General features: G+C 38.4%; 1 protein-coding gene across 1 annotated transcript in view; it reads left to right on the forward strand.

Moving 5' to 3' along the window:
• Positions 1-4,598: 4,598 nt before the first annotated feature.
• plcb1 (phospholipase C beta 1) overlaps positions 4,599-25,316 on the forward strand; it is a 36,473-nt gene continuing 15,755 nt past the window's right edge. The window contains exons 1-15 of the mRNA XM_084948054.1: positions 4,599-5,083; positions 9,424-9,501; positions 11,132-11,200; positions 13,763-13,903; positions 13,998-14,077; positions 14,382-14,435; positions 15,062-15,137; positions 15,588-15,688; positions 17,128-17,291; positions 18,714-18,860; positions 19,955-20,112; positions 21,187-21,269; positions 21,364-21,448; positions 21,566-21,731; positions 22,996-23,051. Of these exons, the coding sequence (XP_084804180.1) occupies positions 4,985-5,083; positions 9,424-9,501; positions 11,132-11,200; positions 13,763-13,903; positions 13,998-14,077; positions 14,382-14,435; positions 15,062-15,137; positions 15,588-15,688; positions 17,128-17,291; positions 18,714-18,860; positions 19,955-20,112; positions 21,187-21,269; positions 21,364-21,448; positions 21,566-21,731; positions 22,996-23,051 (1,557 nt within the window). The 5' untranslated portion in view covers positions 4,599-4,984. The remainder of the gene's footprint in view (positions 5,084-9,423; positions 9,502-11,131; positions 11,201-13,762; positions 13,904-13,997; positions 14,078-14,381; positions 14,436-15,061; positions 15,138-15,587; positions 15,689-17,127; positions 17,292-18,713; positions 18,861-19,954; positions 20,113-21,186; positions 21,270-21,363; positions 21,449-21,565; positions 21,732-22,995; positions 23,052-25,316) is intronic.

Genomic DNA, 25,316 nt, shown 5'->3' on the forward strand with positions numbered 1-25,316 from the left:
CGATTACAGTCTGTGTTCACTAGACTCGCTGTATGAAAATTTAACAGGAAGATTCTGAACTGAAGCCATCCGTGACAAAAACTCAGAACCTGGCTGTGGGAGTTTCTTAGTTGCTCTGTGTCATCTCACCATAGTGCAAAATCTACCTGCTCTTTTGCACTTTTGACTTATTTCAATTTATTTTCCTGTTTATTTTGCTGTTTTTTGTCACATCTCAGAGCTCAAGAAGCCAGAAGATTTTACTGTAAAGCTGCTAAAATATACAGATACATCCACACTATTTGTAAGTGTGTCTTTTATTTTAAACAACAAGCATATATTATTGCAGACTTCAGAGCTAGTTTCCACAAAAAGGTTCAGAGAGGAAACTGGAGAGTCAAAATAATCATTTATGGCATCTTGACAAACATAGACACTCTCATCAGCTAATAATTGTTAAAAACATTGTCCCTGCGACATAAGTGAAAAGGTTATTTGATGAGCAATTGGCCATATTTATGTATCTATATCATCTGCTGTGCTCAAGTGTGAAAAGTTGCCTTAATATACGCAGATGTGCATAACTCTCTTCTTGGCCTGCAATTCTCTGCATGATTGTCCTGGTCAGTTTCCACTGTAAATTAACTTCATATATAGAATTCTTGTCACGTTGATATAATTTTCTGCCTTTTAATGACAACGCATTTAGATTATTTAGTTATACTGAATCTCGAAGGAAGATTTTAACAAACTTTAACTTTCAGGTTAAATTCAGTAGGTAAAGCCACAAAGATAGATGCTTTAACCATTTCAGGCATTTCTGCTGCTGGCTCAAATATAGTTACACAATGCCTCTTTAATCCTCATTTTCATCAGTGTTGGTTTTGATTTCATATAAAAATCTGTCGGCTCTTAGAGCTCGGTGTCTGTGTGTTCAGAAATGCCTTGCTTAGATATTTGATGAGCGAGCACAGACTTCAGATGTGTTCTCTCACATCTTTTCTTTTCACTATACAAGACTAAATGGCATTCTTGGTGAAAGTTAAATTCATGTTAAATTTATGTAGCTCATCGTTTCAATACAGTCATGTTTTTGTTTTTTCAGCCAAGCTTGTCAACAAAATGTTAATTTTGTATATTTACAGATAATTTTGGCTCTGGCACTGACGAACAGTATCACACAGTATCATGGCAACATGAGTCTCTGCACGTGTCTTTTCATGCACTGAAGTGTGAGTGTGTAGGAGGCTGCATAGCTGGTAAAGTGGGCCCTGAAATAGTGCATATCATGAGTGTGTAAGACCCTGTGGAGGTTATGGGGTCACACTGCTGCATTGCAACAAGCTCTGTGTTTTTGTGACTTATGTAATGGCATATGGAAATAAATATTTTCATATATAAGTGTACATAGGAGGTACATGTGTTAAGGTAAACAGCAATGGGTGGGCAGTGTTCCCTGTCTTGCTATCTTAAATCCACGCCATTAGTGACACTTGAAAATACTACAACAATCTCAAAATATGAATGTCATTAAAATATGATGTCGTCAGCATCTTGTTGCTTTGAACATGGCTATTGCAAGTGAGGGGTAGATCTGACTGACAATCTAGGGCACAAAAAACGTTTAACTGGAAGTGATTTACTCAGATCAGAAGAGCCACCTTATTTTATACTCCTTTCTTTTCTCTATTTGGGCCAAAATGATCTGAAAAAGACTTGAAGCTAGTGACTGAGATTATAAACCCATTAAGAAGTGTTTACCAAGGTCATAGAGTAAGGGAGAAATAGAGTAATTTTCCCACAAACTTGCATACAATCGGTCTCCTTCTTGCAACCAGAGTTGTTGCCCCCTGCTGGCAATTACAAATAATGCAGGTTTAAGGCACTTTATTGGGGTCACTTTTCTCTTTCCTTGGAGAAGAGAAAAGCAAAGCCAAAGCCTCAACTCTTTTATATACGGCTTACAGATACAACACACAAGCTATTCTGAATGCTTTTAGTTTTGTTGCTCTATAGCTGTTTTGTAGTTACATATGACTGATTCACATTTCAAAACTAATAAAGCCATAGCCATCTTTTACATACAGTCTATGTGATCAATTATTCAAAAACTTATTTAGATACATGATATTTAACCATACAGACTGTGTTGTTTGGTTTTGGTTTTATTTACCCAGTTTCCATCTGGGAGATTCTTGGATCCATATTAATATAGTGGAAGTTAATTTATTTATTAATTCTGCAATAAAAACGACAGCCAAATCTCTCTGCCTATAATAATAACTGTAAGTTCTAGAGCATCAGGGATAACATTCTTCTCCTTTTTATTATTTTTGTTTGTTTCTTACTGAAATGGGCAATCAATCCTCAGAGTAAGCACTGTACGCAGCTACTTATTGCAAAAATGGTTCCAATAGCACACTGTGTGAATAATTTTTTTTTTCATCCCTCCAAAGACAGATAAATGTGTGAGCTCACCTTTTTGTGCCACCGCTTTCCCAGTGAAATCACAGCAGATGCATTTTTATGAGCATTTTATTGTATTTATGTATCTCTTTTGTGTCCCTCTCTGTAAGCACTTAGTGACATGTTTTACTGAGATTGCTTTTCAGAAAACAGAACTGGATTTAGATCTACCGCTTATTGTTAAACACAGCACGCATGCAGATATTGCAGACATTCACAAGGTTATGTCCTTAAATGTCCTTATAGGCTTCTTGTTCCACTGAATGATTACACTCCCACTAACACTTTGGTAATTATTTTTTGACTGCATCAAACCTGCCAATTTCAGATTTTGCATTTAGAGGAAGGAACGCATTGTCGGTGATTTGCGCTTGTTTGTCCTCAATTGTTCTGTTTTTTCCTTCATATCATCCAATATTCAGTTATTCAACATTCACCATCTCGCCCACTCTCTTTCTTCCTCTGTTATAATTAGCTGTGTTTGTAAACATAAAAATCACAGCCATAAAAATACAAAGAAAGTAATGCTGTGTATTTTGTGTCTGTGGAAACTCGCGCATTCTAGATACTTTTGCTGTTTAACTGTTTTGGCCACAGTCCTATGGTCTCTGTTAAGGAAAACCTAAATTCTACAGCACACAGTGATATAATATAGCTTTTTCCAGCTTCGTGACAACAGCTTGGGGATTTCTGTTTCTTCTTTTACCTTCACCGTTCCCCTGAGCACAAAGCTGGCTTGTATTAAATGTATTAAATCTGTAAAATGTAATTATTAAAATTCTATAAGTCACATTGGAAATGTTTGTTTAAACCGAAGACTACATTTAAAAGATATGTAATTTTTAAATGGGGTGATATGCTTGAACCAAGAATGCAGAGGGGGTGGGTGTATGTGTAGAAAACTGGTGTACACACCAAAATTATAAAGCTCATCTGCAACCCTGTTTTTATTAGATTTATTAAAGCAAAGTGGAAAAACGTATTTAGACTTTTTACTTTTTCAGTTATGTACAAATTATAATTCTACTTAAGTAGCTAATAGTTCACACAAAATTACACTTTTCAGAATCCTATTTATGATATTATTGGATTAAAGTTAGCAGTTTATTGATGTGTGTATATGTTTAATGTTACAGCTGTTGATGTTTTTAATTAGCTATGTATAGCACTATAGCTTTATCTAAAATGATCCAATGAATCTGAAAAATACCCAAGTAACTACAGCAATACTAATAAGTATGTGCAATTAGTAGCAAGTGCAATAAGTATATTAAGAATATAGTTGAATACATTTAGAAAGCAGCACAATACTAGTACAAGCACTGAAGTAAATGTACTCAGTTACATTCCCATTGGTACTGATCTGTGCTCTCATCCAATGTGGACTGTAAGATGAACAGTACTGTACTTCAATGTCTTTGGTGGGGTGGCGCTTGGGGGGGGGGATCATAGCTCGGGAGGGCTGATCCTACTCCTACTCTTTTCTGTTGTGTAAGCCTGAATAAAATTTAAACAGTTGAGTAATCAAACTAACAGAAGAAACCAAAAATTTAAAGCTGGCTGTAAACAAGCTGACTCGTTACCAGCACGTCGCCAAATCTTCAACCAAACCTTGTCTAAGTAAAAGCCTCATGACACAGTATCAGCACCAAACCGGACTGATGTTCAAATCCCTGCACCGTAGCTTCAAAGCATGATGGCGAACCTACCCGTACGAGCAGAGGCTGTTATAATAGATTAATGCCTTTGGTATAGGAAGCACATAATATAGCTGTTAATATAGTGTGTATTCAAAACTGGCCTCATTTGACTATAATCCTGGTTTGGTTTGATTCACCCTCCACTAAAACGCCCACTCTCTTTTTCTTTTCTCCCTCTAGCTCTTTATTCTCTCTCTCCTCTTCTTTCTCCCTCCTTCCTCTTCTTCTCTCCTCATTTCTCTCCATCTCTCCCACTCTCTTTCTTTCTTTCTATCTCCCTCGCTCTCCCTGTCGCTCCAGCTCTCCCTCTCTTACCCCTCCCCCATCTGTGGGAAGCTGCCGTTGTGCGCATGTCGCCGATGAGTCAAATTGTGGAGGCAGTGCATGCACACACACATACACACACACACACACACACACACACACACATATCCTGTCTCCCACGAAGGCATCTGTTTCAGTCTGTCTCTCTGTGAGATGCAGCACCAACAGAGAGAGGGGGAGACAAGAAGAGGGAGGGAGAAAGAAGAGAGGAGGGAAGAATAAAAAAAAAGAGGTGTGAGAACAGAGGCACAGAGCAGAAAGAAAGGAGAAAGAGAAGAAGGGCTCAAATAAAAAAAAATTAAGAGTGAACAAAGACAAAGCAAAGACAAAATACAAAATACAAGACTCTTCTTCAGAAGAGGAGAGGATGCTGCTGCAGCTGAGCATCTATGCCTGACTTCTGAGGAGTTCTCAGCTCGGACATGACTGACATGCAGCATTCCTGCATCTGAGCATCTCTAGTCCGTGCATGTGTGTGAGAGAGAGAAAGTGAGGGTTAATGTGTGTGTGAAGCCATGGCGAGTGCTCAGCCGGGGGTCCACGCGTTGAAACTCCAACCTCCTTCCGTCTCTCACACGCTGAGGAACGGAAGCAACTTCATTAAATGGGATGAGGTAAGGACTGATTTTCCTCAAGCACAAGCAAATAGTTTTATTTAATTCTGCTACTTGAAAAAAAATAAGGAGGCTGAGAAAACAGTCAAAGAATTGAAACTAGCTGAATTAATGTGGAGCGTGAGAAATTGAGGAGGAAGAGGAGGAAATGTGCCATGTTGTCAGATGTGTTTACTATTCATTTGCTGATTGAGCTTTGGCAGTAAGCACCTGTGGATCTTACCAGTGAGGCAGATAGTGTGTGTGTGTGTGTGTGTGTGTGTGTGTGTGTGTGTGTGTGTGTGTGTGTGTGTGTGTGTGTGTGTGTATGTAGGTGTGTGTCTGAAATGTGTTTCTGATCAGTCTTCTGTTGGCACCTGTTGGCATCCACCAGTATTCATGTACTGTGTGTGTATAAAGCCCACACATACTTACTCCTGTGCCCTTCATGAGCACAGTCAAACACAAGGTATTTGCAGAGTTGTGTGTGTTCCTCTGTGTGCATGTGTGTGTGTTGGTATGCTGAAGTACAGAGCGCTGACAATGAGGAGGGAAAAAAAAAAATGCTGTCCGGTTGCCATGGTAACTGACATGGTTACCAGCACCTAAACAGATCAGGTGTGTGTGTGTGTGTGTTTATTATCACTGCCTTGAGCTTTATAATGTCATGGATCATACTTATGGAGAAGTACTTAAGAACTAATCCAATGCAGAGCTGAATCCATTCACAATAGCTTAAACTAGTGTGTGTGTGTGTGTGTGTGTGTGTGTGTGTGTGTGTGTGTGTGTGTGTGTGTGTGTGTTTTGATATTTGAATCTCTCCAACATGTAGAGCCGGGCTTTATGAAAAATAGAATCAGTTGCTATGGCAACAGGTGACAACCAGGGAGCTAGTTTACCAGCTTCTGAGCTTCTTCTTCTTCTGGTTTTTCTTCTTCAAAATGTAGGCTGTGTTAATACTTTCAAGAAAACAAAAATCCTGCAAAAGAATATGAAGAACTTTATAAGTACGGACATCTAATGTTTAGAGGACTGAGCTCAAGCTGGTTCCTGTACCTTCTCAGAAATAGGGATGGAGTAAAAAGTCCCTCCAAGGGTTAAATATATGCCCTTTTGAATAGCTATATTAATTATAGCACAGCAGGTAAGAGGTATAGCTTTGCCAAATTTTATTGACTAGTATTATGAAACAGTTTGTGTACGATCAAGAAAACAAAGAGAAAAAGAAGTACCATAGAAATATTGTGTTGCCAAGGTTAGCAATTGTGCCACATGGAAAGCAGATGCTGATGTGTGACAGACAAACCGTTGAGTCTTAGTAAGAGTTTTAAAGCTAGTCATTTTCCATGCATGCAAGCAATTAATTATTTAAATTATTGTGTACCCCTGTATATAATTTTGCACCATTAAATTAAGGTGCAACATTCTGAGCTGGAACTAAAGACAAGTTATAATGATAGAACTGACGAGGATACCTTTCTTTTCTCCCTGTGACATCTGGAATAGTCCAGCTTAAATCTTAAATCAATAAATTCTATTATTCTCACTCACAATTCACAGCTTTTTACGTATGAGGAGAACATATGTTCTTTTCTAAAGATTCTGAAGAAATATGGCAAATTTTAGAATTCAGTGACTAATTTAGTGTTGGTTCAGTTACTGTATTTGGTTACTGTAAAAGGTGATATTAGTTGGTTTATTAGGTGGTATTCCTTCCTTGTGGTGGACTTTTGGCCACTAGTGGATGTTCCAGGCTCTTTTTTTGCATTTGTATCCCTAAAATATATTTCATACCTTTTCATATTATTTAATTTTTTTTGTCCATCATTCAGTGGTTAATAGACAGATTTTTTAAATCTAGTTCTGTTTTATTGTGATTTTTTTTTGTGCTTGTAAGTTTGTTCAGCAATGCGCTTGTGATGTATTGACTGAATGACAATAAAGGAATCTGAATCGGTCATCAGTGCCCTTAGCTCCTGTTGGTATTGATTTCAGCTGCTTTCCTCAAAGAGGGGATTCGTTTATTTCAGTAGCCTATACCCTTTTACTTTGCTAACGGATATTTTGCCTGTCATGGCTACAAGCTGCCAAACTACATTAACCTTTCCAGTCGTCCCTGGGGCATCATTTCAGGCGGGTGTATGGGTCGATTATACGCAAGTTAGCCCACATATCCTTTTTTCAATAATATGAGCTACTTTTTTCAAGTGGGTGTGTTTTACTTATACTCTTTTCCTAACCCTAACCATGTACTGGTTTTCTGGCAGTGTATAGTATAAGGCAGCAGCCCACTTAACCTATGTGCCAGGCATTTATTATGGTTTTCATTTAACTAATACCTAAATAGATCTCTGTTCCTGTTAATAATTTTTACACATTAACAAAACAGCTTGAGCAGTTTTGTAGCAGTACAAAACTGATATCCATTCACAGTAACTGAGTCCAGTAACCTTGTTAGGCTAAAGCCTTCACCACTGTGTGCAGCTGTGAAAGATGCAAAAGATTCATGCTGGAAGTGGGAAACTGTCACTGTTTCACACCTCCCTGCTCTTGTTCTGCACACAGATAATGCAGCTGTTGGGTTTGAGCATCAAATTGATTAAGGTTTAGCTTATAAGAAGGTGGACAGCACTATATTAATTAGATGTAACATTAAATTGTATTGGAACAACTTATTCCTGTGTCTCAGACAAGATTGTTGTCAAGTCCGTGTCAAGGTACCAACAACAAAGGACACATTACGCATAGCACGGAGGCATCCAGTAAAATGTAGCATTACAAGCCCCGGGATGAGAAGGCACTGGCATGCCATAGTCTTTGTTTGTGTGTGCCCTTTTAGGAAGATTCAGTGTGTTAGGACAATGAGAACAAAAGATTTGAAAGTGGAGAAAAATCGGTCCAATCCGTGCTGGTATGGAATAGGAAGAAGCAAAGCCGGTGAGCTAGTTTAAGCAGATGAGTTGAGCTGCATGGTATCATGCTTCACTCTGCTCAGATCATACATTAATGACATGCAGTTTGGTGGTTTATTTAAGCAGCAACGTTTCCCATCTCTCTCATTTCTGACATGTTGATATTTATAACTCGAGAGATCGAAAGCAGCCAATGTTACAACTATAATCTTTAACAGCATTAGTCAACTTAACAATATTATTATTATTTTATTATACAATAATCCTTTCCTAGCCTTCATTATTTCACTGAATCTCCTATTAATGAACCAGCAGAAATATTGGATTCAATTTAACATGTACTGTCAATATGATATGATGTCTAAAACTTTTTGGTTGAATTGTCTTGTTGTAACTATAACTATAAGTCACAGCTCCCCGGTTACAAAAGCTGCAGGTTAATCAACTTTATAAAGAAGTCTTAAGTTTGCTTCACCAACTTTGCAAAAATGACAAATGTCAGCTTTAATTTTTGATGCCATGCTGTTTTCTTCTGGCGTCATTGTTTGTGTTATTCGATATTTAGACTATTTTTGCTGTTATTATTGATTTTGTACAGCTTAAGTTGCTTTATTTTTGATTATTAAGTTATTTTTGATCTGTCGCATTAAATCTTTTGAACCTTTTTGTTTGATTCATGGCAACTGAAACTGTTAAAAGATTTCATCAGTACCTGTAATAAAGTCACTCCAATCCTATCTCTGTTTTGCAGAAAAGCAACTGAAACCACTCTGATTAAACTTTTATTAAACTGTATACACTCAAAGCTTTACATAGTCACAAATCTTTGCACTCCCTTGAAGCATATTCAATTCGGCTGCAAGCTTCAAAACATCAGTTTATCAAATAATTTGGGGGATTCAAACTGCTTAACCCCATATAAAAAATACTTAGTAAGTATTATTTTTGTCCATTCAATACCAGATATTTACACCAGGCTTCAAGGTGCTTTTATTTTTAACCAGTAATTAGCCACAGAAACCGGTCCTCTGAGACACCTGCTGTGTATAAAATGCTATGACTTTTCAAACAGCAAAACATCAGAAGAGCTGCTCTGTCTGAATCCACCTGGAGCCAATTAGGAACTGTCATGGTGGGTTAATATGGATAGAGAGTTAGAGTTATGACAGCTGAAAAGAACTTCTGTAACATGAAAATGAAATCGCTTAGTGTTCCCTGGTTAAAAGAGGTCACACTGTAGTGAGTAGTAAAATAAGATTCTGGACACTTACAGTATGAATCATTATCACTTCATGCCACCACAGACAAGTGTATTCTTACATAATTTTCTCGCCCTACCAAGTAGAAAGTAGAACATTTTTATGAGTGCATTAGCTACGTAAATGATTTTTCTCTTGAGTTTTTATGATGTTTTACGGTTATTTTCATTCTCTCCACCTGTCTCCCTAGGATTTGTCCACTGTGACTCCAGTGACTCTGCATGTGGATCCACATGGATTTTACCTCTACTGGACCGACCAAAACAAGGTTAAGCACAAAAATCAGCTGTCTTAGATATAATTCTCTTAGACTGACTGTAGATATTAAATGATGAGGAACAAATTTAGCTTGATACCTCAAAAAGTGACATTAATTGATTTGGTGACTCATCAATATTCAGTATTTCAGTCATTAAAACTGGAACTGTTTTCAGACTAGATTCTGAATCAAAGATGAATCATTAAATGTTTCATTACCTTCTTATTTTATGCACATTTGACTAAATTAATTTGCTAATGAAGATTGGTTTTTTAAATTAATTTTCCATTTTAAGTTTGATTAAATGTTGTCTGAATCATTTTTTGTGCACCTGTGAAGCAATTTTATTATTTTTTTATACACAAAAATATAACCAATACAGTCTAGCTGTTAGTCTGATCTGTTTTTGCTATGCTATGTTATGTTTTGCTATAAGATGCTAAATATCTTGCTTCCACATAGTCTTGTCTGTGACCTTTATCTACTACATAAACTGCATACATATTTACAACATTCAGGTTCACTGTGATAACAATAACCAGTTATGTTTTTGGAATGCAGAGAAAAAGATATACTAAATGCTGCAGTTGGAGATCATAGCAGAGCCAAAATGATTCCCACCATGTGTAATGATTTTACAGTTTTCTTACCTTTGAAATGGTTGCTTTGAAGTTTGTGACCACTCACAGCCAGTTCCTGTCTTCAAATGGTAGTTACACTGACTTGGTCAGATACCAGTCTGAGTTAGCTTACAGTTAAATAGCAACAGGTTGGTAATTACATGCAAACGTTTTGTGATAATATGATGATTTATTGTGATAAAGCAGTGAAAATAGCAACTCTGTTGCCATCTACATACAGAGAAATTTGCATTACACAGAAAAGTACAGTAAATACTTACATTCAAAGTCAGTCAAATCAGAACCACATAGATTTGAAACAAATATTAATAAAGGCCTCCACAAATAATGAGGTAGTTGCTGCAAGATTTAACTGCAGAATGGCATAAACACTCAGCATTCCAGCTTTTATTTCAGGATATAACCAGAATACAGCTAGTTTGTCAACCAGCTGAGTCGAGTCAGCTGCTGCAAAGACATGAACAGCAGACAAGTTGCACTCAGCAGCACAGACTGATTCAGATTGGTTGCAACACATTGGCAAACTGTCAGTTTTCATAAATTAGACATCAGTTACTTGCAAAGCCTCCCCAACCTGTTTGAGAGTGAGTCAGTCTGAGTTGGACCGTGATTATTTGGAGACAGATTGCCTCCCATCAGGTGACTTGTGCAATCGCCTTGCGATCACAAGTGGCCACCCAGATGTTCAAAAACCCAGAGGTTAGCTTTGTCACCTGAAAGTATGAAAATACACGAGAAGCACAAACTGTGTGCTATTCAGGAATTAGTTGTTTTTATTTTTTACAGACAATTCCAAGAATGTTGGAATTTATTTATTTATTTATTTTTAGCTTTGTTAATCAAGAGGCTTGTTAATGTTAAGGTTATGTATTCATATGCAGACTTTCTTTCCAGGTTGGCTTAAATCCTTAACAGGAAACAGGAGGAGGCCTTTAGCTCCCAGATAACAGCTGACTGTGTGTGTGTGTGTGCTCTATGTGTGGGTGTGTTTTCATTAGGACACAGAGCTGTTGGACCTGACCCTGGTAAAAGATGTCAGAACAGGCAGAAGCACGAAAACACCCAAGGTACTGTCATCTCTCTGCTTATATTCACCTCTACTTGACCCTGCACATGTGAAATGTATGCTGTGTTCTTCCTGCATTGCAATTTTCAATCCTCCTACTGCATCTCTGTAGCCAGTGACCTCTCACCTAACAGTTGCTCCTCTTATGCAGCAGAATGTGATGTTTTATTCATGAAATTTTTAATATTTGACTTAACGTTTGCATTACTTTTTGTAGCTGACATTACGGCATTTGTGCTTTAATAATAAGTTGATGTTTTTATTGCCTCTTTTTTTCTTTCTGTACTACAATGAAATACTTTAGATTTTATTTCTGTTACCTACTATCATTTATGCTATATTTATTGCTTTGCTTCCTACTTCAATAGAAGACTTGTGCTTTGCTTTCATAAATAGCAAAGCATCTGATGTATTTTGTTCGAGGGCAGCCATAATATTTGCCTGACTGGGTTTCTTAATGATTTTAATCCTTGATTGTTACTGTGACTGCCTCATAAGTCTCTAATAATCTCCTCCCTCTGGTCCTCCTCTACCCCTGCTTTTACTTTGTCATCCTGAAAATGATGTGCCACCATGTGAGGAGGGAATTTAACTGGATAATCACAAGATTGAACATTAAACCGAAGCAACAGAAGGAAAACGCAAAAACATTTAACAAACCGAACCCCTGGAAAACATTTTTTTTAAAATCAGTGCTTTCACATCTTTCCTCAATAAGTACGCAAAAGGAGACATGGCTGGTGTGCCATTACCTCGTGGCATACACACACTGGGCAGATCACCTGCCATCAGGGCTAAGAGACAGACAACCATTCACAATTACTTTGAAGCCTACAGGCAATGTTGATTCAGTTAACCTAAAATGCATGTAGTGGGGTGCCAGAATACCCAGAGAGAACCCACACAGGCACACAGAAAAGCACCAGTCTGGTTGATGGATTTGAACCCAGGACCTCTTTGCCATCAGGCAACAAACTTCTTTATGGAAATGTGAATGATGTGCTTTAAATCACTGGTGGACATGTAAAATCAACTTTCCTGAAATCTACACATGCGGCAGCACTATTTAAGCATAACGTTTAACCCACCAGACCATGGTACTAACAGAATGCAAGACTATACTGATCTCCCAAACTGGCCTCTCATTTCTTACATTTTGCTTCCAAGGCACCAGACTTTTTAGTACTTTTTAAAATGGTCTTGAGCAATAATTCTCCAGCTATTGACTGGTGTACATAGTGTAACGTGTATCCGTAAAATATTTGAGGAAACTGAACAAATGGAGTGCAAAAGAAAAAACGTCAGGTCAAAAAACTATTTACAACAGATAAACAGTATCTGAAAGTCATGTCCTTAAGAAATTAAAACAAAAATGTAGAAGACTTGACACCTGACAGTTGATCGGTTCCCCAAAGTCTCATAGAAATAGTATTAATTGAAGGGTGGCTGTCAAGAAAAAACCAAAGAAAGGAACCAGGAGAAAAGTCTGAGATGTGCCAAATTACACAAACCAAATTTGAAATGTCTGTGAAGGTTCTCAGTCAACCAGGTCATGGTAGTCTAAGGAGCTTGGAAAGAAAAGCGTCTGGATTTCTTTAAGTTTCCTTGAAGACGTTTCACCTCTCATCAGAGAAGCTTCTTCAGTTCTAAGAGTAACTGGTGGAGAGTCCCAGATTTTAAGCCCCATGGGAGTTTCCCCAAGAGGGTCATGGAACCAGTGGAGAATCCATCATGTCCTGGGACTGCATTTCAGTCACAAACCAGACAGTAGCATCTAAAAAGCATCTGGCAGCAGTGTTCACAAACACACTTTCAGTGTTAGACAGAAAAACATACAACGTAACACTATCAGTAAGATGGCATATAGTAGGAATGGCCTCTCCAGAGCCCGCACCTCAACATTATTGAAACACCGTGTATCATCTTGACTGGAACAAGAGGAATCTCCCTCAAGAAGCCCGGAGAACTATTCCTGAAGACTACTTGAAAGCTTGCCTAGGAGAATTCAGGCTGCGCTGAAGAATAGAGGTTGCTGTGTATACCCAGTGTTGGCTTTCAGCCTTGTTAGGATTGTACAGACTCAGATTTTCCCTTATATACTGTATTTCCATATATATTTGCACAAGTTTCAATGAGTCGCTGTGCCTATTACCCATTTTACTAGAAAATAAAAAAATAAGTGGAAACTCAAGACTTGCATGAGGGATGATGAGACCCTCTTCAGTCAGAAAAACTGGAGAAAATGTGGAGTCCCTCTTGAGGAAGGTGACAAACATTAAATTATTTTTATTTCCTTACTTTCCACAAAAACATCTTTCTCTGTTTGATCACCTGATTTACTGTCAGGTTCAGCCTGCACTCTCTTTACACATATAACACACTGTATGTTACAAACAACATGTCACACTGGGTAAAAATAGATGCAAATAAACTGCCTCAAATGGTCTCAGCCGTCCCCGCATCCCTCCAGGTCCCCTCACTTTCATCCATCTCCTCTCTACAGTGCATGCCTCCCTTGTGGCTCTGATTCCACTGACAGCTTTCACTCTGTGTCATCCAATAGGAGGCTAAGCTGCGGGAGCTGCTCGATGTGGGAAACCTGGTTGGTAGGCTGGAGAACCGCATGGTTACCGTGGTTACGGCTTCAGACCTTGTAAACGTCAACCAGCTTAACTTCATCGCTTCGCAGGAGGACGAAGCCAAGGTGCTGAGCTCATTAAAGCGACCGTGACCATGACTAATTGCGATGATAATGATGATGCAGTGTGTGACTGTTTTTGTGTTTCGTTTTTTTGTAGGTGTGGTGTGAGGAACTGTTTTCTCTGTCTTCCAACCTGTTGAGCCACAATCTCAACAGAGACCAGAGTCTGCTGAAAGCGTGAGTACGCACACATTCATCACTGCACGCACTTGTTTGTTTTATTAAACAGTATATGTCTTAAAGGGAAGCACAGATGTGGATTTGTGGGGTTTGGAGGTTAATAAAAAAAATACTGAGTCTTTTGTGATAAACTTAATCATCCCTGCTGCTTCCTGACACCTTTTTGAAACCTATTTTCTTAATCTTTTAATCTTAATGGTTTTACAAAATGCTTCATTCACACACACCATTGACCCATTTGCCCGACCACTTTTGCTACTTCACCCTTTGAAACTGACACCCTCTAATTTTTCTGCTTCAGGTACATCAAGTTAACTCTTCAGCCGAATGCAGAGGGGAGAATTCCTGTCAAGAAGTGAGTTCCCGATGATTATTAGGTCCCCAAGCCTCACTCAGTGGTTTTACCCAAGCATTCGGCACATGTTACAGTATATGGTTGGGAACGTGAGGAATTAGCCTGAAGAAATCTTCAGAGACACGCACAAACTTTAACTTTGCTCTTTCCTGTCCCTTGCTTCCAAAAATAAACTTAATTCCATGTGCACTTGGGGAAGCAAAAACAGGGACAGGATTCATGAAGGTGCTTAATTCAGCACTGACCTGGTAATCAACCACTGCCAGAGCATGAGATGGATAATACAGTTATGACAGGAAGCTGTATTTTAGAAGCAAACCGAGAGCCGAATTAAGGTCAGCTGATATCTAAGAAGCCGAGGGAGTAGAGTTTTAAGAAAGCCCGCACGGTTTGACAGTTTGCACAGTCGAAGCTTTGGGCTCGAGTGAAGAGGGTGAAATTTGCCAAAGTGAAATTGCGTACACGGGGAATAGTTGCATTTCAAGAACCGTTATGGAGGATTAGCACCGTAAATGTCGCCCCATTAGTTGGAGAGAAGAATACGTAGAGGTTCTTACGGAAAGTAAAAAAATGAGTTTTGGGTTGGTGGAATGATCATAATATTGTTGCACCACTGTCTGTTTCAGTATTGTTCGGCTGTTTTCATCGGACAGAAAAAGAGTCGAGAATGCCCTGGAGAGCTGCAAACTGCCCTATGGACGGGTAAATACTTCAGTTAGTTTGGATTATTATAGGTGGCAGGGAATGAAAGACACACATGAAAAGCTGTTCTCTTTTCATGGATAACTACATATTAGACTCACAAAGTATTTTGTTTTTTTCTCTCTTTTTCTCTTTATTCTTTCTTCTCAGTTTTCTGTTTGCTGTTGAAGCTTTTGTCTGTTGGTTTTGTCCAGAATGACTCATAGTGCATGGATGGGTGAAATAAGCTCAGATATCTGGGTCATCAAGTTTTCAAGCAGCCACTTCCAATTCAAAACAAAGTCGTGTTGATTTTACATGAATCACACATTGAATATTCCTGTGAGCACAGAAAGATTGTTTTTGAAGAAGACATGTTGGAGGAAAAGTTGCATTTCAAAAAGGTTTTTGAACTATATTTTGCAGTTGGCATTATCAATAATTAATGCCCATGTTCTTTGTATTTGACAGGGTGACAGCATCAAACTGGAAGACTTAACACTTGAAGTTTACCGGAACTTCTTGGACAGTCTGTGCCCTCGTCCTGAGCTTGGGAACATCTTCAAACTGCAGTAAGTAAACAGAAAATAACTTGAGCTGGAGCTCTTGCTGCAGCTACTGACCTCTACTCTGCTAACAGATGTATTAAAGATGAAGAAGCTACTCTACAAAATGAAAAGTTGTTATTTGCTTCAGGCCAATTTTTTTGATATCAGAAAAATCGTGATTCATCGTCTGTCCCACTTGTACAGACAGACAGGGATTTGAAGAAACTGGTTGATCTTTAGCTTTGCAGCAGTAATCATATTCTTAAAACTAATCTATCCCCTCTTCCAACAATGTTATGCAACTGGACCAGTTTGTTAGAAGTAATTAGCTTTCTGGAGCCCATCTAAATCCTGATCCTGGAGTTTTTTTTAAATGTAATTGTGTCCCTAGAACCAGAAAGGTGTCTAAATCTAAATCTATTTGTATTAATTTCTTGAACAACAAGACAATACGTCACAATTTCTTTTTATTTCAAGTTGATGCAGTTGGAAATATATGATGATTAAGACCTCATTAAGACCAGTCAGCAACCCCCTGGCGACCACTGATCACTAGGAAAAAAAATGTCTATTCTGCAAAATAGACATTCTACCTTTTTCTCTCTGAGCTGCAGTGAAACTGCAAACATCTGTGCAAACTACTTGTAGCCTAGTAAAGACCACAGCAATCACAAGGAGCTTTTCAGTGCTTCATCATATACCTCTTTACTACCAGTTTGTTATGCAAGAGAATGTCAGGAACCTCCAGCAACCACTCGCTTACTAGTCACAGAATACACACTTTTCCCGCATGACTGGTGGTTGCTAGATAAGTGCCAACAGGTCTCTAGGTCTGTGTGACTGAGACCTGAACCATTGTGAGATAGGCCCAATCTGAAATTTCACATCGTATCTTCACACTTAGAATGACAACTTGATATTTTAAAAAAATGAAGCGTATCATCTAGTTGTTCTCAAATATTATCACAGGGCATTTCTGCATCAAAGAAACTGGAGTCAATAAAGGATGATAATAATAAATTTATTTAAATGTTTACCTATAATTTTTGTAGTACTCGTACTACACTTGTACTTGTAGTAGTAATTCTCTGTATCTGGGTTTTTTTCTAGCATTGGAAAGCAGTAGATAAATCTGTACAATGTGAAAACTGGCAGATTTATGCAGCATACCACTTGTACATTTGTTCTAGTGGTTTCTCATCACACATGAAAACATGTTGACGTATTCCAGTTTCTACAAACGTTCTAAACCCTTGCAAATTGATTTAACTTAATTGATTTAATCAATTGATAAAACCAATACAATAGCACTCTTCCCATTTTAAAAACAGTTTTTCAAGAGTATGAGGTTAAGCAGCACTCCAGCAGTGGTTCCACAAAAATACACAAACAGCATACAAATTTCTGAGAAGGTTTATCCTCTAATGCTCTCACTTTCAACCTGACTCTTCTCTGCTCTGCAGAGGAGCCAATGATGGGATGCTGTCAGTCGATCAGATGACAGAGTTCATCAACAATAAGCAGAGAGACCCAAGGCTCAATGAAATCCTCTACCCACCTCTTCGTCCTGCACAGACGCACACTGCGATGGAGAGGTATCAACATGACCAGGCACAACTGAAGCAAGGTACACACTTAGACAACCAGATTTTGCTGGAGGTTTTATGTGTTTGTTTGTTTGTTGTTGTTGTTGTTTTTTCACCACACAAGTTGATCCAAAAATACCTTTCTAACCCACCTATATACTTACTCTGTAATTTGTGTAGATCCTACTAGAAGAAATTTAGGTATCTACTTTGTATCAAACATAAACTACAGATTTTTTTCACCCATAAGATAACATTGCTGCTATATAAGAGATCAAATGATTATGTTCATATTATATTATATTCCCTTATCAGAAATTAAAAATTCCTTATAGAGGAGGGTTGAGAAATTAAAAAGGAAAAACCTGAAGCTTTATTCTAGGATGGCGACAAGTCACTAAAGGGTTTAATGAGTATGACAATGATGCTATGACGCTAACATTTAGCAGATCTCAGCCCAACTGAACACCAAACAGCATTGTGGACAGTCGTGTCAGCCTGTGCGCTCCATCATTATCATCACCAAATGACAGGATGTTTTATAGAAAAATGGCGTTCATTCCCAAGGTCCCAAAGGTGCTCTACTGGTCTGAAATCTGGTGACTGTGGAGGCCACTTGATTACAGTAAACTCATTGTCTTGTTGGCGAAACCAGTTTGCGATGATTAGAGCTTTGTGAGCTATCACAAGATGGACACATTGTGGTCATAAAGGGATGGACATGTTCAGCAACAAAACTCATCTGGCATTTAAATGTTGATAACTTAGTAGTAACGGGATCAAAGTGTGCCAAGAAAATATCCCACACGCAATTACACCACCGACAGCAGCTGTTGATACAAAGCAAGATGATTCCATCTTTTAATGTTTTTTTTCTCCAAACCCAATCATCGGAATATTACAGCAGAAATTGAGACTTCCCAGACCTGGCAAAGTTTTTCCAATATTCTGTTGTCCACTTTTGGTGAGCCTGTATGAACTGTAGCATCCTTTCCTGTTTTTTAGATGTGGTGTGGTTTTCTGTTGCAGTAGCCAATGTGCTTCAAGGTTCAACATGTTGTGCATTCAGAGATGTACCGTAGTTGTATCGAGCTGTTATTTGAGTTCTGCTGTTTTCCTTTCAGCTCAAAGCAGTCTGGTCATTCTCCTTTGGCCTCTGGCATTTACAAAGCATTTTTTTTCATAGAGGCCTGACGCTCACTGGCTATTTTCTCTTTTTCTGTCTGTAAATACTAGAGATGGTTGTGTAGGAAAAAAGAGTAGCAGCTTCTGAAATACCAGCCTGTGTGCCACCAAACTCTACGGCACTTTCAAATTCACTTTCCCAACTTCATTAGATTGTCTTGATCATGCCTAAATGAAGTAAGAGTCAAAGTGACCCGTTTTTATTGTCCTGAACTGATTTTTGTTGAAATAGGGTTCTCACTTTTTGTCTTTTGTGTTTGTGTGAACAATATTTTTAGGCAAGATCTCCCTCCAGGCGTTCTCCAGTTATCTGTCTAGTGATGAGAATGGAGTCATTCCACCAGAAAAGCTGGATCAGTCTGAAGACATGAGCTTCCCGATATCTCACTATTTCATCAACTCATCGCATAATACCTACCTGACAGGTACGCATGCACAAGTCCTAAAAGCTCAGCAATAAATCCATTACTTTCCATCACCGGTCTGAGCCAAATACATTCTCTTTGATAGGCATTGGCAACTTCTTGGGAGAGAACAAATGAGTTGATTTAAATGTGTGAGCGTGAAGAAAATAAAATATTTGTCTGTTCAATTAACAACTGATGCAAACAGGAGAAAAGGTGAATTACCAAACTTTTTTATTAGTTGCGACTCAAATACGTCCAAAGTCTTCTTCAAGTTGACAGTTTAATTCTGCCAACAAAGCAGAGTATCGGGGGAACACACAGCTCTACTAAGAGAGCCATTATAGTTTTTCAGAGTGACACTGAGCTAAACAACATCCCAGAAAAACACCTCTGCTAAACAACAAGTATGCATTTGCAGCAACAAAAGCACTTTAATGGCATGTAAATGAGCCAATTGCAGATCTCATCCAGATTTTTCCAAATAGGCTGAGCATTAATGAAGACATAAAGGATATGGGACACAAAGCGACTTAACATGCACATAACATTTTTCAGTTTCATCAAAATTATGCACAGACCTGAGGCCTGTTGCACCTGAGTCTAAAACGAGATGGCCTAAAAAGAGAGCTTGGAATCGTGGCCTGGTGGGATTCAAGTGTCTCCTGCTTCTTCTGCTTCTATAAGCATGCAAACTCCCTGCTTGTCCAACAGTTAGAAAAAAAAGGAAAATATTTGAAGGAACTGGTTATCTATTACACAAGGAGACAAGGTGTGACACTAATAATCCATGCATTATTTCACATCTTGGCTTATGTGACTATTCATACGATAAATGGACGAACAACCTTCGGGATCACATCCTAAGGGGCAATCCTGCTATGTTTTAAATACCTGGGACTCTTCATGAGTTGTTTTAGAACCAAAGAAGACTCTTGGATGAGAGATGAAACATTCTAACAAAGCAAAAAGAAGTAATTTCCTTCTTTTCAAGTCCTCAAGTCTACCATGACCTCAGTGACTGAGAGCCTACACAGACTTACTTCCAGGAAGTAGCTTTGTATTTAAATCTATAGCCTTGTTTTGCATCATTTGTTCTTGTCCTTGTGTTTCAGCGGGCCAGCTGGCCGGGAGCTCCTCAGTAGAAATGTACAGGCAAGTTCTGTTGGCCGGGTGCCGCTGTGTGGAATTGGATGTGTGGAAAGGACGGACTGCTGAGGAGGAACCTGTCATCACTCATGGATTCACCATGACTTCAGAAATCTCCTTTAAGGTGTGTCTAAGTGGGAATTAAATCATGCAAGTTAAGAGTGCACATTTAGGAAGCCATTTAAGAATATGTTTGGTACAATTTTGTGTTTTCTCTCCAGAAGGTTCGTCTTAATCCTCTTGGTTGTTTGGTCTATATGCTCTTCTTTTCTCTCTTTGCTTCCCAGTCACCCAAAGCGGTCATAGCAGCTGGCTGCCCCTCCCTCAAGCAGTTTCTGCTGGACATCTTCCTGTTTAAGGGATTTTTTTTTCTCCACACTCTCGCCAAGCATGTGCTCATAGGGCAGTTATTGGGTTTTTTTGTGTATAATGTTGTAACATGTACAATAATTGTCTTGGTGCTGTTGAAATATAAATAGAACTGGATTAAACCTTCTGAATTTGATTGCTCACATTGTTTTTGTGGCTGAATGAAAATGCCAAGCCATCTGCAATGATTCTGGACTGTTTAAGAGCTAATTGCAACCTCTTAGTCATCTGGCTTAGATCTTCTGCTTGTTAAAGAGGCCAACTTGTGTTTGTTTTGAATGGTCCTGATTGCTAGAATACATAAAATGTGTCAACCATTAACTTTTAAAAGCAGGCTAAAAACATTCATTTTCTCTGAGGGATTGTTGTACTTTTGGTGTGCATGATTATCATGGCCCTAAGAATTCACAATAACTATAGCATTGCAGACACCCCATATTTTATTCACAATACTACATAGAAAACATGTCAAATGAAACTGACAAAATGTACTATTGTAAGAAGAGGCAGAATCATGTCTCAATAAAGTGGTAATCTGCACGTCCAGACCATTGCTGGACTTTTGTCTCACATAGGATTCTAGATGTTCAACAGTCCTGACTCTGTAATTTTTGTTTCATGATGTGCCAAATGATTTCAGCCGTTCACGGTCTGGACTGTGGGATGGCCAGTTTAACAGGGCTCTTCTACTACGAAGCTATGCTGTTGTAATAGATGCATTACAACACTGTCTTACTTAAATATGTAAGGTCTTCCCTAAAAAACCTGCCTTGAGTTTTTGAATATCTGCAAGCCACTTTGCAATGTATTTTTGTCTTTCATTTTCTAGGAGGTGATTGAAGCTATTGCAGAATGCGCATTCAAGACCTCACCCTTCCCTGTGATCCTGTCTTTTGAAAACCACGTGGACTCGTGAGAATCTCATTATTTATGTTTTTTAATATCCTGATTGAATCATAAGATCTTTTTGTTTATATCTGTAATTTTCCATTTACCCATCTATCAGGTTGAAGCAGCAGGCTAAAATGGCTGAATACTGTCGATCCATTTTTGGAGAAGCTCTTCTGATTGACCCTCTGGACAAATACCCTGTAAGAAATACTGACATGTGAAAGTGTTCAAAGTGTCTATTTTGGGATCAGACTGCAGTTTAAATTAATTTCTCTCTTTTCTGTCTTTGTTTTCTCTTCTATTGTGTGTATTTGCAGCTGGAGCCAGGTGTCCCTCTGCCCAGTCCTCAGGAGCTGATGGGCAAAATTCTCATCAAGAACAAGAAATCCCACAAACCTTCCAATAACACAGACACAAAGAGACTGATGGACCAACCTGCCAATCAGAGCAATGAACCAGTGTCTCCTAGCAACAACACAGGAGGTAAGACACAAAGACAAAAGGACTTTTTTTTCAGCCCAGAAATCCAAGTGAAATGTATTCAACTACGACAGCCTTTGTATAAACAAATACGACAGACAGTAAATTCTTCTGTGGTTTCAACAGCTGCACGGGGCTGGAGAAATGTTAAAAACCCAGGCATATTCCGGCTGTAACTTAAGGGCATCAGATGTCCAAAAAACGCTTTCACTGTGTGTCTTTCAAAGTGTTTTCACATTCAGCAGGCGTATGTCCTCACAAACATGAGTCATCGGGTAATCAGCATCATTGGAAAAAGGCGCAGTGGCTGGAGCTTCAGCACTGTCCCTGAGAAATTTGTTTTAAAGACCCAGGAAAAATAATGTGATTACTGCCCCAAATCATTTTGTAGTGTTTAGTTTTCTGAAAGGTCACTATCAGAGGACAGCACATTTCTTTAAACCACAATTTCCATCATGACTTTTTGTAAAATCCTTTGGCCCAAAGTATTATCTACTCCACCTCATCAGGGATGCTTAATGAGCAGGACATCCCAGATGAGGTCTGAAGCTCTTTTCAGCAATTAAATAGCAGAGCAGAGGGAAATAAGGGAGCCTTATTGACATGTTTGACATGGAGATTCTGAAAACAGGACAGCAATTGAGAGCACAACCATGAATGAAGATCAGACCAGCATCTTTACTGAAGTCCATGCTCATACAGTGGCCGTGACCCTTTAGACAACGACTGCCTGAGTGGGCTGAATAATCAGCACCAGAGAAGTTAAAGCACAGGGCTGTTTAAACTCCTTCCACTATCTGCTTGGTTTATATTCTGCTCTTTGGTGCACAAATTTGCCTTTGTCATGTGTTTCTCAGATGCTGTGCATGATTATCTATTATTAGTTTATTTGTGCACAGATTTTATTGTACAGCTCAGGAGAAAATCTGTTGTCCTTGCTCTCAGGCATATGCTAAATTGCTCCAAACAGTCATGTTAATGGATAATTCCTGGATGATTATATCAATCACACCTGATTAGCAGTTCACAGGCTAAGTTTCCTCCAGTGAATACTTTTATCAGTCTCTAGCTCTTTTCACCAGCTTTAGGACACATCTCATTAAACTGAAGTATTTATGTGAGGGTATTTTATTTGCATTCTGCTTTTCAAGCAGAATGCAAATCCTGTTCTTGTGTCAGCTGAATAACTGTGTTATTCTGGCCGTTTATATCTGAAAAAAAAGACAAAGAGATGAAGAGATGATGAAGACTTGTTTAATTTTAACAGAGATGGAAGCTGAGAGTGAGGAAGATGATGATGATGAAGATGATGATGGTAAAAAGGTCAGTGGTGACATCGAACAGAGCTGACAGAGGGTCACCCTCACTGCTGTCGCCATTAGTTAATGTTTACAAGTGCTGTTTATTTTCATGGTTTTGCTGTTTATTCTTTAAGCCATTGTCATTGTTAATCTTGTTCTGAACCCTGAATATTGTTGTTGTTGTGGGTTGTTGTGAACACTTGCTTTTTTTTTTTTTTTTTTGCTGTTGCTTGTGCTTTATTTTTGCTGTTGTCTCTCCAGTGGTTCTTGTGGCTTATTCCGTATCTGTACCATTCGTGCATTTTCCTCTGTTTTCACAGTTTTTGTTAATAAGGTGACTGCACTTATGTAGCATTACTTTACTATCATTTTATCTGACTGGGGGTTATACAGTATGTCTGATACCAGGATGTTGGTTTTGCTAGAGCATCATACTAATGTTGCTCCCACAAAATCACTGCAGTTGACCAGCCATTGTATTGTGATATCATAGTGCAACTGAAGTTGCTTCAGCCTGCCCACAATTTCTGCATATCTGCAAGCCCCTTTGCAACCCACTTTCATCCCAGACAGATTCATATCTGTTGCTGTTAATGCCCACTCTGTGATGAGTTCTTAGTGCTGCTCTCTCAGCCTTTATTCTTTCTGTGTATCTGCATTATATTATAACAAAGTACAGCACAGAGGAAACAGATTTAGGAAAACATCCTGCTTTCCAGTAAAATTAACCATTTAACGGCATTAAATATGTATTTAAAAGCCTTTTTAATTGTACTTTCTTCCAAGCTTTGGCATCACAAAAAGGTTTTGTTGCAGTAATTATTAGAGATAGACCGATCTGATATTACGTATCGGTATCGGTCCGATACTGACCCAAATTACTGGATCGGATATCGGCGAGAAATAAAAAATGTAATCCGATCCATTAAATATCAAAAAAGCACCTCACAAAACTTGCTACATGGCGTAACTCGGCTCATAACCTAGCATGTTGCAGCAGTATGCATCACGTGATAGAGCGGCTGTGTGTATTTGTAGCTTCCCTACCAAACCAGCATTTCATCTCCGAGGAAGTTATCCCAGAGAGAAGTAAAGCAAGTGTGTAAGTTCATCTCTGAATGTTTGTAAAGCATTTTAGCGTTAAGCTTAACAACCGATATATGGAGCGACTGCTTCTCTCTCTCTCTCTCTCTCTCTCTCTCTCTCCTGCTGCTGCTACTTCAATCGTGAAACTGCTTAATGATCAGCTGATCGGCTTTTCTGTCGAGTCTCTCTTCTTAGTTTTTGGCCCACTTCTCACCAGAAAGAGGAAACCAGCGGTTGAACAACAGCAGCACGTTTAAGCTTGATAAGCTGTTGTTAGAATTTATTTAATATTACTTTCTACACCAGGATCTTTTTCTATGTAGCTGGTAACTGTGCAGGGGCGGATCTAGCAAAGTTTAGCCAGGGGGGCCGATAGGGCATGAACAGGGAAAAGGGGGCACAAAGACATACTTTTCTTTCTTATTCTCATTTAAAATGTCTAGCTTTTAATAAATAATTATCTGAATCTTACACCCAAAGTTTTAATCTGATGTAAAATATATAGTAGTCCATTACTGTATATAGTAACTGTTAAGTCTAATATACCCTAGTAAGCTATACTACTTTTTCCTTTGGGAAGGCACCATCTGTGCAGTCTGCAATTCTGTTGAAGAAAGATGTTGAATCTATTTAATTATTCTTGAAAAATAATTTATTTCTGTGCATTTTTCCCCCTGTATCAAATTAAATTTGATTACATCGATTAAGCATCATGAGGTGGAGGGTGGTTCCCTATTTTTTTTTTGCTGGGAGTTTGCAACCCTATTAGTTAGGTTGCTTAATATTTCTGCTAAGTACTCTTTAAAATACCAGAATAGGGAGGATGGAGTATGTTTAAGTTTATTAGATTGATTGGTTTTGCTGAACTATGAAATATTTTGGGCGCAGTGTATTTTTTACATACAGGTATAACAGAATAGCTTTAGTGTTGTTATTTATTTAAACTTGAGTGTAAACTTATACAAAATGCAGCAAGATATTAAAAAAACGTTTTATTGATTAAAAAATACACTATATCGGATTCATATCGGTATCGGCAGATATCCAAATTTATGATATCGGTATCGGTATCGGACATAAAAAAGTGGTATCGTGCCATCTCTAGTAATTATTAATTTTTATAGAAGATGAGATCGTGCAAAAGACTGCAAAAGAAAATACAAAATCACCTGTTTGATATTGTTTTAGTACGCCTAATGTA

Source organism: Perissodus microlepis, chromosome 13 (assembly GCF_051167445.1).
Source record: "Perissodus microlepis isolate ML-2025 ecotype Zambia chromosome 13, ASM5116744v1, whole genome shotgun sequence".
NCBI lineage: Eukaryota > Metazoa > Chordata > Actinopteri > Cichliformes > Cichlidae > Perissodus > Perissodus microlepis.